Consider the following 15,607-nt stretch of genomic DNA (forward strand, 5'->3'; position numbering starts at 1 on the left):
ACCCTGGGTCTCTGGTGGTGGCCTTTGAGATGTTGGCTACTCTCTCAGGAATCCTCCACCCTCCCTGGTTCCTTCTCAGTGTTCAGAGCTCAACGTCAAGGTCACTTACTAACAGAGGCCTTTCCTTTTCCACATCTATTTCTTCAAACTAACTAATGACAATAATAATTAGAGCTAACCTTAAATAATACTGGAGGGCAGGTAGTGTTCTAATATCTTTATGTATAACAACACTTTGGAATATTACAACACTAATGGTAAATACTAGTATTGTTCTCATTGTTGCAGGTAAAAAGGGAGGCAAAATCAGAATCATTCTGTACTTTCCTCCTTTACAATGATCAAAAGTCATGTATTTATTCACGTGCTATTTCTTGGTTTGTTCATTTCATGAGATCAAGGTCTCAACACATTCTCTTCAGCACTGCACCCTTAGCCTCTAAAATGGTGCTTTGTATACAATGCTAATAAATGCTTGATGAACAACGGAATGAATAACGACAGACATGACACATATTTCTCTCAAGACTTACACATCTGCTTGCAACTTAGAATGAGATGGACAGGTGCCAAAGGAAAGTCTTGTATCATGTAGCAATTAATAAGGTTGTTGATAATCCAACAACTTTGCTCTCCTGTTGTGATATTCGCTACTCCATTGCCTTAGCCACTGGGCCACAACCACAGCTCCTGTGATATTCTCATCATTCCCCTTTTCATGCGCTTCACACCAAGGTTTCCAGTGGGGTGGAGGAAGGAAAAGCATGATTTAGACTTTAGAGGAAAGAGCGTGGGTTTCAAGAAATGCAGACCTTGGTTTCTGTTCTGACTTTATCTCTTACTAACTATGTGATCTTGAAAAAGTCCCACATACTCCTTAACCCTCCTTTTTTGTTTTTCAAATTTGTGAAATGGGGACAGTCTATCTCCAGGAAAATTTACTTGAGAGAATTGGGTGAAATAATGCATACAAAGGGCGAGCTCAGTGCCTGGCATAGAACTGCTTTGTCCCTGTCTTTCTTGAAATCAGAGGTAGGCATGTGAGGCTGGAGAGGCTGCACCAGCAAGACTAGACCCTAGACATTTGAAGCTCAAGGAGCACAGAGAAAGACCAAGTTGTTTGATTCAGCTGCTTCCACAGGTCAAGTGGGTTGAGTGATTGCCCTGGCCTCAGCTTACTCCATGGATACAACCCAAGATGGGATAGGGAAGTACACACAACACTTGAGGGGTCACTTTTGGTAACTGTCAACAGCTCTGGCGCAAAGGAAGTCAAGACAACAAACTAAGAGAAAGATCCAGTGAGTTCTGTTGCCCGTTCTGTTTCCAGGGGACAGTCTCTGCTTTGTTTCTCTTCTCTCGGGTGAAAGACTGTTCCCTAAAAGGCTCCTGGCTTCCGAGAACAGCTCTGGAGGCAACTCTGTAAGACGCTGGCCAGGGTTAATCAGAAGAAAGCAGGCAGAATTCACCCTGCCTCCAGGATTGTGCTGTCTTGGAGATGCAGGAGGTAGAAGAGGGAAGTGAGAGGTCCTCTTCTTCCTGCTTTCTCTCTTAGCCAACTTCCATGTTCATTCTTATCCAGGCCAACCCAGCCTCCTTTTTATTTCCTTCCTTTCCAACAAAGAGAGGAAAGGGGGTAAGGTGGATGGAGCGTGCTTTCCCCTTTCCAGCAGTCACTGAGGGGACAAGGTTTTTCCAAACGGAGTCAAAGCCCTTTTGACACTGGCCCTGCTGCCAGTAGCTTCTGTCTTCTCTGCAAAGGGAAGCTGCACCAGCGCTTGCTGCTCCTCCTTGCGGAGCTGCCTGCCCTGATACTGCTCTGCCTGTCTGTAGAGGTGTGTGTGAATTTCGAGTGCTGGCCTTAAACACCACTGTACTTGGCTGTGGAGCTGTGACCATGCTCTTTTATAAAGGACATCCTCTCAGTCTTAATGAAAAGAAAGCTCTCAGTTAACAAAGCCCAGGCTTACCAGAATCCTAAGTCATTTGGCACTTTTCTGTGTATTCTGCTTTGAAAGAAAGAGGCATCATTAGATAGTATCCTCTGATACACAATATCGGCTCCATTCACCTGCCTGTTCCTTCAGGTTTCCAGAGGCTGTCTTGGAGAATTCTACAATTAGTTTGCAATATATTCCTATGTAACCAGATTTTTGTGGTTGCAAGGGGGAAGAAAAACTTTAACAAAGGAATCCCCCTCCCGCGTTTAGATTGCATTACTATGGAAGGGAAGTATTTCCATATCTGTTGGAAAGCTCTCAACAGGGCTTTCTGTTTTGGTTCCTTACTGAAACTAAAAACCCTGGGCTCCTAAGTACCATATACTGGCTACCTGCTTTGTGCTGGGTGGTAGAGGAGGTGCAGTATATAACTAATAATGCCAATACCAGTACTGGCCCTTTTAAATGCTCTGCATCTGTTAGCATACCTAATCCTTGCAACCAACTCTGAGATATGTACAATTTCCGTCCCAATTTTGGAGATGAGGCAACAGAGACAGAGAGAGATTAACTATATTGTCCTAAGGTCCATGGGTCACACTGGAATTTGAAAGAAGTAGAGTCTTCACTCTGAACTGCTATTCATAACTTTTCTCATTTAATATTCATGGTAATCTCAGGAATTAGAATATTAAAATGTCCACTAGTCAGACATATGAACTGGGTCTCACGGAAGTAACGTATGAGAGACCAACTTGGGTTCCTAACATTCAATATGCTCTTTGAGTACTCACTTTGTGTTTGCCACAGTGTTAGGCACTAAGAGAATAACATAGTGATCAGTGAGTTATATTTTGCCCTCCCTTCATTTGTTTTAACATTGCTACTTCTTCTTGAAGTGGTGGATCATTTCTGGTGCCTTGAAAGGCACATGTAGTCAAGATTAGCTAGGAACTGGAAACCATTATACTTAGGGAAATTAGCCAGTCCCCAAAAGACAAATACCATATGTTTTTCCTGACCTAGGGTAACTAATAGAGTACCTAAAATGTAATGTATAGGAGTGAAATTGACATTTGAGATTTGATAATCGTTAACAGCCCTTGTCTCTACTGTTGAGGAGCAGTTTTTTTTTTTTTTTTTCTCATACTATTTGTTGAACTCCTTACTTAGTTTAGGATTAATCTTATGTGAATAAAGGAAATTGAAAATAGATTTTTTTTTTAAATTAAGGGTGGGAATAAGACAGAAAGGAGGTAGAAGGGTGGGAGTGCCGGCAGGAAGAGGTGGATGGGAAGAATCACTATGTTCCTAAATTGGTACATATGAAATGCATGAAGTTTGTATATCTTAAATAAAATTTTTAAAAAAGGAAAAAAATTAGCTAGGGATGTCTGTGCTGTGCACATGCCCTAGAGTCTGCATGTAAACCATTAGTCAAAACTGAACAAAGCCTCAGTTCCTTTCCAGTCTTTTCTGATTCAGGCACAGGCATTCATTCACTTACTGTGTTTGTCCATTTCGTAAGCATTTACTGAGAATCTACTGTGTTCTAGGTTTTATGCTATAAATTGGAGATATTAAAAAATAGGATTAGTATTTGAACTTGTGATGTTCTATGCTTTGAGGAGCAGAAAATTAACTAAACAATTACAACACAATGTAACAAGAGGGATTTTGAAAACATTATTAAGAGTAACCATGAGTGTACTCTGGGGAAGGGGGAAGACATCAAGAAAACAGTATTTATACTGAGTCTGGAAGGAAGCAGATGGGAACAACTAAGGAAGTAGTGTTTCTTAAGCACATATTAGATCCTAGATCTTGGATTGAGACTATTTATTTATTTTATCCCTGACTCCAGAAGCCAAGAATCAGATACGATAAAGAATTTTTGCACAGTGACAATGTATGCAAATCTGCAAATCTCAGGGCTGCATATGCGCACAATATCTTTGGGAAAGGGCATCCCAGATAGAGGGGGCAGTAGGTACACAAGAAGCACTGCAGAAGAGTCTGGAATCCTTCAGCAACAGCTCATTCAATGCACATCAGCCGCCAGCTGTGCATGGTGTAGGCGGACAGTGGGGGATGACAATGGATATGTTAGAGGCAAAATTCTGAGGGCCTTTATATATCTGGTAAAATCTCATCTTCAAGGTCAAGGAGAGCAAAGTAATAAGATAACAACCGTAAGTGAGTTTTAGAAGAATAATTCCACTAATAGGATGTAGGCTGGATTGGAGTGGGGGAAAATTAAGGACAATCAACCAGGGTAAAAAGCAGAAGAGGAAAGCAGGGGGGAGAATTAGAAAAAAGACTGAAGGAAGTGGCTATGGTAGGTGAGGAGAGAGGCAAAAGGGTGGATAGGAGTCTGCTGTTCAAAGCCAGGAAAGCAGGAAAAGGAACAGTGGGGGAAGCGGCGGGGGTAGTGGGGAGAGGTGGACTGGGTCCCTGGAGAAACCATAAGGGGTAACCCAAGGCAGTCAGACATCCGACACTCACTCTGCACACTTGCTGATGAGTGAGGGTAGGAATGCCGTGGCCGCAAAGAGCCAGGGGTCCAGGAGGGAGATGGGGTCCTAAGACAGATCTGACAACTAGACCTGAAGCAATCTAAAAATCTGCTGAGGATGCCTCCCTAGCTTTGAGCCTGGGAGGAGGAGGGGTCCACGTGGCGGGTGGAGCTATGGCTTTGACCTCCTGGGGCTGTTCAGGTGAACAGAGCTGTCAAGAAAACCCAGAAAAAGAGGCAGATGTTGCCTGAAGGGCCCTCTCCGTCTCGCCTGGGCGCCTGGGCGCGGCAGGACTAGACTTGATGCAGGCAGCAGCTGGGGTTTGGGAGGCCACTGGCACGTGGACAGCCTCCTGCCTCCTGCGGGAGCACTGCAGAGGAGGCCGCCCGGAGACGCCAAGCTTTCTCCCAGCCTCCCCCTCCACCCTGCGCTAGAGAGCCCCAGTGCAGCAGGCAGCACGGTGCCAGTGGCATAAAAACCAATTCATAGCTGAGGGGCTGCAGCCACAAGCCACGCAGCAGTGGCAGAGAGGACAAAATCGTGTGTGTTTGGAGGAAACTTTATTCAGGGGGCTATATATCAAACCCAACCTTGCTGGCAGACAATAGTGAATGCCTAGATAACGAACTGAAAGCAGCCGAATAAACATCAAGCCAGGCTGTGCAGACGAGAAGGTGAGACGCAGTCTGGAAAGTGGGGTCCCTCCCTTCACGCTCAATTACAGGAGATGCTTTTGCACACAAAACATTCAGGCAACAATATCTGCTATCTTCCTGAACCTACTGTAACCAAAGAGAAAGAAAGGCCGGAACTAAAATGCAAAAGAAAGAAAGAAACTGTGTTTGGAGATTGGTCTGCTACAGTATAAACTTTTCCCTTTTTCTGGCTTACTGCTCTAGCTAAACCCGATGGTTGTCTTTGTAAGAAACGTGTCTGTATCTAGGTCCCTGGCAGTGATTTGCCTCTGGGAGGGCCAGCAATCTATTTAATGACTCCATTGACGTCAATAGCATAACTGAAATACTTACTAACATGCATGATTCCAACTTTCAGGGGGGGCTGGGTGGATGGTGTTTCTCGGCAGTACGAAAACACGAAGTGGAGTCAACGCGGACTGAACTCCACTCCTGAAGTAGCTAGTGGGAGATGAGATCGATGCTGCAGGTCTCCCTGGGGTCCATTTAATAGGAACAAAGATTCATGCTAAATTGAGGACTTAATTTGGAATTACTGAAATAGCCATTAATGAGCAGGGTGATATTTTTGGCAATGTTTGCTCTAGGGTGATATATTAACACTTCTCACTTTGCTGACTTGTGAGTGTTTGTAGGGGGGGATACCTGAATTTAATGTTAGACACATCTGGAATAATTGCAAATCCATACGAACAGCTCAGCATTGACACTATGGGGTAAACTTTCACAAGAGAACTATTTGAGACAAAAGCAACACTTACATAGCAACCACTTGGGGAATTATTCTCAGAATTACTGAGGCTTTGCCCTGTCGTTTTGTATGTACACTGTCTACACATTCAAGGTAAGTAATTAAGCTGATTATCCAAGAATTTGGGCCGCACAGCATTCAGAACACTGAAGAAAACAGAATCTGATAAAATGCCATACTTCTATTTTTTCCTTTCCTTTCTTTCTTTCTTCTTTGCTTTTTCCTTTTCCTACGTTTATTTGACTTTTTTTTGTAATTTTCTCCAATTCCTCTTTTATCCTGAACGGTCACAGGCTTTGGTAACCGGATTGATTTTATTCCTATTTGCTCATATGTGTTGTAATCCTGCCCGACAGTTCTTGCTTAATGTAGAAACCAAGCAGAGGTTCTGCTTAGGCCGGGCTTCATTTCCAGTCATCTGACACAGCTCAGCTCTCAGCCCCGCTGCGGTGCTCACAGAGCCCTCTACCTGCGGCCACACCATCCCGCGCTCATTCCAGGCCCTGGAAGGCCTGCCAAGGAATGAGACCTGCAGTGAGGTGGCCTGCCTTCTTTCCAAACTCCTTGGAATGGAAGATAACTCACTGAGGCCCTGTCCTTCCTCCCTCAGACCCTACACCCAGTGCCCACCCAGGAACATAGAGTGGGATTGTCCCAATCCAGAAATGGGAGGTACCCAGACGGGGAGACCACCTTCCTAGGAGAGAGCCACTTCTTCAGCTGGTGGAGAGCCATCTCCTCCCCAGAATGGCCTGCACACGGATTAGAAGAATCGAATTGCCATTATACTGGAAAACTTTAAGAGGTTGCTGCTCAGGACAACTGAGCAGAGTTTTCTCCCTTAAAACACACTCGAACTGACTGGTGTTGAAAACCACCATCAACCAAGGCAATGGATATGACAGACTTCATGTCTGCAGCAATCTGGCCTGAGATCTTCCAGGCAAGTGTGTAGACATCTTGGTTATGTGGTTTGCAGATCATTTCGAATGACCTATAGACTCAGAGACTATTCCCCAGGAGAGCTGATCTGTTACAGGTGGTGATGGTTCTGCTGGATACATTGACTGGTAAATTTCAAAACAAGAAAATTAGTACAGGGGACCCATCTTACACATTGGTTTGGCTGCTAAAATATTGTAGGTATGATATATATTGCTGCAAATTGTGGCCATCACAAGGAATACTTCTCTAAATCTTTTGTAAAGCAAATGCAGTGAACATTTGATCACCTATCTCTTCAGTCAATCCTTACTTTAACCACATACTTGTCATCACTATTGCAATGCATACAAAAGCAAGGATGAGGTGGGAAAAGTGAAACAAGTATGCGTATCAATTTTTATCAATTATCTTATTTTGTTGTTGAAAGTAGTTTTGGGGCTGGAAATCCTGAGAATTACTTCAGTGTGCCATTTTGAAAATGCATGGGTGACATATTTCAAGCCCTTGTTTCAGAGTTTCCTTTCTTCTATTTTTTTTTCTTTCCCCTTTTAGCACTACATACCAGGTCAAGAAATCCTGGGATTCCTGCTTGTGAAAAGGCAAAACGTGATATAAATTGAGATGCCCCTTAAACTACATAGCATCAACACATCCAGCACCACAGGGAGGATCTGCTCTATCTTTGTCCTCAACCTGAGAACATATGGTTTCCATTCTGTCCCTATTCCTGGGCTTAAAATTCACCATTATTGGGGTTGGCATGTGGCCTAGTGGTTAAGTGGTTGTTTGGGATGCCTGAGTCCCATATCAGAGAGCGTGGGTTCCAGTCTCAGCTCCCCTCCCTGTTCTGGTTTTCTGTTAATGCAGCTCTTAGGAGACAGCAGATGGTAAGTCAAGTAGTTGGGTCCCTGCCACCTGGGGTGGGAGACCTGGATTGAATTCCTGGCCATTGTGGGTATTTGGTAAATGAATCATTGGCTGGGAGCTATCTGTCCATCTCTGTTTCTCTCTGTCTTTCAATAAACAAAATAAATAATTTTCTAAAAATTGAAAACAAATTTTCCATTAGCTTACTCGGACTTTCCTTTCCGAAGGGCAAAAATGACAAGTTCTTTGATTTAACTCTTTGTATTCAAAACTATATGAACATACTAACATAGATAAGCAACTACAGCAAGCATTTCAAACCTCTTTGAATTTCAATGCAGTAACTAATTTTAATAGTAAAAAACCCAAACAAGTGAGCATTTCACATATTCATAGAAAAAGAAAAATATTGGTTCATTATTATAACTTTATTTTTTTTGTATTTGACAGAGTTAGACACTGAGAGAGGGAGACAGAGAGAAAGGTCTTCCTTCCGTTGGTTCACTCCCCAAATGGCCGCTACAGTTGGCGCTGCGCCGATCAGAAGCCAGGAGCCAGGTGCTTCTTCCTGGTCTCCCATGCGGGTGCAGGGCCCAAGCACTTGGGCCATCCTCCACTGCCTTCCCGGGTCACAGCAGAGAGCTGGACTGGAAGAGGAGCAACCGAGACTAGAACCCAGTGGCCATATGGGATGCCGGCGCCACAGGCGGAGGATTAACCAAGTGAGCCACGGCGCCCGCCCCATTTATAACTTTATTTTATGAGCATTTTCCTTCAAAGTCCTCAGATTTTATGTAGTTCTCCTGGCCAATTCAACATAAACCATCTTCTTGCTAGATGAAAATAATTATGCTAATGCACCACAAATGATAAGAAGATGAATAAGCTACAATGACTGACTTGAGGAGCCCAGGCTCCAATGGAGGAGACATGCAAGCTACAGATGATCATACATCTTAGAATTAAATTGTTGCCACAGCAGAGAAAATGAGCAATGACTCCAACTTAGAAAATTAAGATGTCTTTGCAGTGGAGGAAAATTTGTATTGCTCTATAAGAACTGAGAATAACCTTGGCTCAACAGTGAGAAGAAAGGCTTTCAGACTGGGAGGTTTCATCGAATACTTCAGTTAATGATCGATTTGTAAGCATACCATTTTAACCATAGCTTCTGACAATTAGCTGTTAAAGGCAACTACATTTTCTTCACTTAGATATTTCAAAACAAAGAAGCCTTTTAAAGAGATTTAGATTTTTCTTTCTTTTTCTAACTTCTAAGTGAGAATACAATTATCTAAGTCAGTTAGTCTTTCTTAACAAACTAGGTTGCCAAATCTGTTTAAATTATGTGGTTTTTTGTGCCTTTTTATCTTAGATTTCAACTGAAAAATGTGAGTTCAGCTTCAGTACTGATAAATGAAAACCTGATCTTATTATCATGAAACATATTTTAATGTTGCCCTCTGGTTCTCATTTCCGTTTGCTCACAGCCATTTATTTTTCATTCCCCTTTAAAGTTTCTATTTAAGCACACCTCTTTGTCATATGCTGATAAATATTAAAATAACAGGAAAAATCTGCCTGGCTTATTTAAGCTGATAATAAGAACAAAACACGGGATGTGTGTCTCCTCCTTCCTTTTCTGACTGTGGTTAAACGTTAAAAAGATTTTGAAACCTGTAATTACGTAATAGTTGGTATCACTGCATTCTCTTCCCAATCAAAAGTCAGAATTTTTGTTGTTTTCTGCAAAGACGGATGAAAACAAATTGCCTAGATGGTATTGTCATTTCTTACTCCATTGTTTTAAAAGAATTTAGCAAAAGAGCCTTGAGTTGCCAAGCTGTAGTTACTTTGCCAATAATCACAAAACAATCTTCCCAACAGCATCTTTGGCTAATGAGCTAATTTATAGAACCATAAATATCACATCTTCTAACGTTTGTCAGTGTTTATTACAAGAAAAAGAAAACATCATCTTTATATTCAAATTGAAGTCGCAAGCATCTTAGCAAATTTGGCTAGTGGGACTGTCAGCATCAGTGCCTCACTGGCAGGCCAATTTTATGAAATGATAGGAGTTTCAAAACCAGCTCCTTTGATCTCCAAGTATATAACACCAGTTATCCCTTAAAGCACTCTATTTTGTTTCCTTTTAGAAAACTTCAAAAGGAAATAGCGCATCCAGCACAGCAGGTTTCTGAGGTCCATGGAGAGAGTACTACTTCTTTCTACTTCGTATGATAGGGCTCTCGAGTAAACTCGCCTTTACTTAATGGGTTTCTTTCACTTTTATTCTTGTCCTCAATCTTTGCCATATAAAAATATTCTAAAAAGTGTATACCATAAATACTTCAGAAGCCAAGAGGCAATGGAATCCACTGTCTTTGTTCTCCTGTTTTAGAAGTGGGGTTTCTCTCATTTTTTCCCGGTAGTATGTATGGCCACGATTCTGGCAGAAGAATTCAACAGCCCAGTGAGGCAGATCACAAGTCTAAAGTGAAGGGAACAGCACTGCTGGACACAGAGAAGTGTACCAGGCAACACTAGACGTTAGGTGATTTTGGTACACGTTTGTGTTAATTGCTTCTTCTGTCAATTTGCTTCTGAAATCTACTGCTGCAACAGGGGGACAGGTTCAAGGGAGAGAACTCCATTTGGACTTTAAAATGTCATGTGCATTCTATATCAAGAAGAATTTGTGTTCAACACTTCTCCATGGCATTCTTCAGGGTGGCCTTTCCTGTCCTCAGCTCTCAACGTTTCATGGCAAGTGGATGCATGGTCCTGAAAGATGGGAGGTTAGGGTCTTTTAAAAAAACACCTCTGAGAAACAGAGTTGGATGACCTCCAAGAGAAATGATTGGAAACCTGGAAAGAATCTTGGGTTTCACACCTGGAAAGGATGTAGATTCAAGTGGGATCTTTGGTTGACGGTAAAAGGATAACCGCTAACAAACCCTTGGGGGCCATCAGGCCAATGTGGGCCACCTCGGGGTCTTTGAGGTTAGCGCTCCTGGAGTTCACTGGGGCCAGCAAGCTGAGGTCAAGTTGCACTACCAACACAGCTCCCTTCTGCTCCTCTTCTGGGAAGCAGCCTTACCACACATTTGTTACGTTCTGAAAGCCTGGGCAAGCCACAGGCAAATTAATCTAACTCTGCTTTCACTTGGTTTCACATGGAATGAAGCAAAGCTCCAGTATGCCTTTGACAAAAGTCACCAAGAGACATACTTTCAAGGGCCATCGTCTGCAAACATAGGTTATTATTCCGAAAGAGTTTACAACAAGAGGCATATTTGTGATTCTGAAACATCGAGATGGACCTCGTGGCAAGGCCTACCTTGCAGGCTGGCTCTGGAGACAGGAGTCTGACTAGCCGCTGGGGACCTCCTGTGGAGACAGACAAGAGAAGGACTGAGTCTGTGTGTCCCAACCCCAGCCCCCCGAGATCACTGAGGAGTTTTCCAGGCCACAGTGAGCTACCAGGTGACATCACGCTATGTCCGGAAGGCAGGCTGCTGTAACACGGGCAGATGACTGCAATTCTCTCACTTCCAGATGGCCTGGAATCTCCCTCACAGACTCAGGATGTGCCAACTCTCCAGGAAGGAAATTGTTTACTCCAGGTCCCTAGCCAGCCCCTCTGTTTCAGGTTTTGCTGTTCCAGGCGACCCTTGGAAGAAGAGACCCTGATTCAGGCACCCTCTCCGCAAGTCAGGGTGAGTCCTATTCTCTCTGGGCACTGCCATAGAAAAGATAAAGCCAGAGGGACCCAGGGTTCAGGATTTGCTTTTTTTTTTTACACCTCAAGAAATTGAGAACCAGAGATGTGTAGTCACTTGCCAGAGGTCACACAGCCACAGGGAAGAGTGATTCATCTTGCTTAACTTAGGAAACAGTCTTTTCCTAGAGGAACCGGGTTTTATATGCATCATAACAAGCCTGTGGATGTGAAGAATCAAGTGCATCAAGTAAACAAGCCCACACTCTACTAATACGGGGGCTCCTCCTCCTTGCCTTATTTCTCTTTCTTCACACCTCCCCGCACCCTCAGTTTTGCTGCTCTCACCATCCTTCCCATGCTTTGCAGGACCTTGTGCGCTACATTCTCTCAGACTCCCAGTGCATGGCGGGAGAATCCCCCAGTGAGCATTCTAGAGCACCTCAAATTGCATCAGAATCACCGGAAAGACTAAATGGCAATGGATTGCTAGGCCTTAATGCCATCCCCCTAGTGTCTGATTCAGTTGACCTGGAGTAAGCTTGAGCATCTGTGTTTATAGTAAGTTTTCAGGTGGTGCTGATGCTGCAGGACTGGGGTCTGCATCCTCAGAACCACTGGTATGAAGGATGCTCTGCCCCACAAGGAGCCACAGGATATTAGAAATGAGCAGGAGAGTGAGACCTCGGGCCAGTGGTTCTCAAACACAAGCAAGCATCAGGTTCACTTGGGGAGCTATTTACTTTCAGTGTTTGGAAAGAAACTTGGGGATCTATGCTTTTTTTACTCCTCTGTGAATTCCCATGCACAGGCAAGTTTGAGAAATAAATCACATTTTAAGTGACAGAGAAAGGCCTGAAATGATGTTGCTAAGAAATCTTCATATGGTTTGGCCACATAATTATGTTCCAAGGTTTCAAGTACTCCAGATCAATACCTGATCTCTTCATATTAGTCTAGCTTCCAGGTAACAAGAACATCCAGGTAACAAGAACTTATGGCTGTAGACTCAAAGGACAGGTTTCATATCCATCATTAATTTACTAACAGGTTGATCCTAGGCAGGGTTCTTTTAAACTCTTTGTGGCATGAACTTTTTATGTGTGACAAGGGAAAGGAAATGATAATCTAGTGATTGCTGTCCTGTGCTAGTCATTGTGCCGAGCACTCCTGACTTTCCCTGGGAGTAGCAGCATCTTATTTTCAGGAAAAGGAAAGTGCAGCTCAGAGTTTAGAGAGATACTGAAGCAAACATGGTTTATAACCAGCATGGCCAAGATTCGCAGGTAAGTCTGTCTGAATCTTAAATGAATGATTTTCCCCATTATACCATAGATTGATAACCTCTGCACTAATACCAAGGGTTGTTTTTCAGGAAATCTAAGAGATTAAATTTGAAACTCCTTAGCCTGGCATTCAAAGTCCTTTACTCTCTGGCCTCCAGGCACTTACTCCCTTTTCTCCGTCAGAATTCTTCCTGACATTTCTTCTCAAACCACTGATTGATTGTGTGTTCTCATGAATCTTGATCTTCTCCTGTAGGCACTTTACAATTGCAATTAAAATAAGTCTAACTAGTGTTCAATATATTACTCCTTCGATTGAATGTAAGTTTTATGTGGGCAGGAAGCAATTTGGTCACTACTGCGTCTCCGGCACCCAAGATAGGTTCTCATAAGCCAAGCACTTTTAAGTATTTATTGAATGGGATTATAAACAAATGAATAAATGTGTGCATGAGGGCAAGAACTGACTCACTCTGCCAAGGCCCAACTTGATCACATCTTGTTTCCTTGGACACATGCTGCCCTTTTCCTGCCATTACTCACTAATATCACCTACCCTTCCATGGTGCATTGCTAGTTTGTCCAAAGGATGCCATACGTTCAGCTTAAAAGTACCCCTCCTCAAATCTCTCATGGTATTCTATTTGTACCCTCTGGACATTTTTCCATGTTACAAAGCTTATGGGCACATGTTTTGCCATCACTACTCTGACTCTTTCATAGCAGGATCCAGTTCTGATCCCCCACTCAACTTGCCTGGTAAACAGGAGGAACTCCAAATATGTGCACGAGGTTAAGGGATAGGAGGAACCAAATGCTTGACATGATGGTTTTTTTTTTAAGATTTATTTTATTATTTGAAATAGTTAGAGGGAGAGAAAAATCTTCCAACCGCTGGTTCACTCCCCAAATGGCAGCAACAGCTGGAGCTGGGGCTGGGGCTGGCTGTGCCAAACCTAAGGCAGGAGCCAGGAGTTTCTTCAGTGTCTCCCACATGGGAACAGGGGCCCAAACACCTGGGCCATCTTCTGCAGCTTTCCCATTATTCAGATAAATAAACTGAGTCTTATAGAAGTAACTTATGAGAGACTGACGTGGGTTCCCAACTCAATTCCATTCAACAGTGCTAGCTGGGAGCTAGATCAGAAGTGGAGCAGCTAAGACTTGAACCAGCGCCCATAGGGGATACTAGCATCTCAGGAGTTGGCTTTATCTGTTATGCTACAACACTGGCCCTGATATGAATGTTTGATTTGATTCCCTTTCCACATACGGTCTTGGTTCTACACACTGCTCACTGTTCCCTGAACACAGGATGCTCTCTTGTTGCTGTGCCTTTGCATACATTTTGCTCAGTTGAAAACTTTTCTCCTTCTTTTAAAGTGACTGATGCTTTCACATGTCCCGGGACTGCACATAGTCATCACCTCCTCAGCAGAGCCTTCTGCCCTGTTTGTGGCCTGCACCTGTGCTATGCAATTTCCTATGCTTCTCCCAACATGCACTCCTCACACCATATTACAATTCCCATTTTCCTGTCTCCTCAACTCACCTGTGGAAATGTAACCTAAAACTGAGTCATGCTGGTAGCCCTGGAACTAGCATAATATTTGGTTTGATGTAGGTATTGAATATATATATGCAATGGTTTAACCACATATTTTCAATAATTTTATTTTGTAGCTTTTCCCAAAGCAAGTTTTGTATGAAAGGAGATACTGAATTCAGAGACCACAAATATTGAAAGTTTCCACTTTCTTTGTACCATGGCTATTCACATCATTCAATTATCTCAATTACTTCTTGGAAATGACATGTATTAGAAAAACTCTGTAGTCCAGATGTTAATTTTCAAAATATGACTTTGTTTAGAGTTGCTAATTGAGAAAAGTACCTCTGTATGTGAGCTCTGGAAAGGCAGGACCATGAGTATTAGGTTTATCACTTATTATGGATGCCTGCTGCAAAAAAGAGACTCAACACATTTCAAATGCATGAGTGGCCTTTGGAAACCACATTGTTTTTAGGGCATGAGGGTGTCAAATATAAAACTGTAAAGAGTGTCAAAGGAAAGCAGTATTGGTTGCCCCCTTTCCTATAGTCCCTAACTTATAGAAAAGGAATAAGGAGTGATCTGCCTGCGTGCTGCAGATAGCGACAGGAATTGTGAGGATGATGTGGCCATAGAAGTTGCTACTTTCCATCTTTGATTAGCACAGTGGAGAAAGAACTGGACTATGAGTAAGAAGACAGGAATCTTACTCCTTGGCTCTGACACCTCCCAACTGTTCAGCCTTAGGCAGCTCATTGAACTTCTTAGTTTCTTCCTCTCTTGGGGAGAGAAGGCAGCAACTAAGATTTACTGCTGATTTACAATGTGCCAGGTCCTGTGTGGGGGGTTTGACTTATATTTCCCTACTTACTTTGAGGAAATTTGGCCAGGCTCTTTCCAGCTCTGAATGCTCAAGATTTTACGATTCTCAGCTAATTTAAATCCCATGCCAAAGTACATAAAGCAATGAAAGACACTTCAGATATATACTGAAAGAAAATTAAGTGGTTATTAATTCTTTCCCAAAGAGTACATGCAGGTTGACTAAATTATGCTCGGGCAGAATGTTAAAACAAAGATGTTACATGATTTCCTGATAGCCACAGGTGCTGTTCCTGATGTTGGTGAGAGCAGGTCGAATGATAAAGGAGGCTGTGCCTTTGCTCCCAGCCCATTCTCTGGTTACAGACTGCTGCGTGGTGAGCATTCCCACTCACACAACCTGACTTACTCCACCAGTCGGTTGGAGGCCAGTGAATGCTTAAGGAATGCTTATATGAATTAACAATTCTAAACGAAAGCCATATTTTCAAATTCACTTCTGTGACAAA

The 15,607-nt window shown here is 42.9% G+C and overlaps 1 protein-coding gene across 4 annotated transcripts in view; it reads right to left on the reverse strand.

The window, feature by feature from the left end:
- The window catches only part of PDE4B (phosphodiesterase 4B), a 679,542-nt gene that overhangs the window by 118,749 nt on the left and 545,186 nt on the right, over positions 1 to 15,607 (reverse strand). For 3 of the 4 annotated variants that reach the window (XM_017346216.4, XM_051857656.3, XM_008265102.5), the window contains one exon: positions 11,058 to 11,107. The exons of the other annotated variant lie outside the window; for it this stretch is intronic. In XM_017346216.4, coding sequence (XP_017201705.1) covers positions 11,058 to 11,107 — 50 coding nt within the window. The remainder of the gene's footprint in view (positions 1 to 11,057; positions 11,108 to 15,607) is intronic. 4 annotated transcript variants of the gene reach the window in all.

This window comes from Oryctolagus cuniculus, chromosome 7, assembly GCF_051225735.1.
Source record: "Oryctolagus cuniculus isolate XC-2025 breed Fujian yellow rabbit chromosome 7, ASM5122573v1, whole genome shotgun sequence".
Taxonomy (NCBI): domain Eukaryota; kingdom Metazoa; phylum Chordata; class Mammalia; order Lagomorpha; family Leporidae; genus Oryctolagus; species Oryctolagus cuniculus.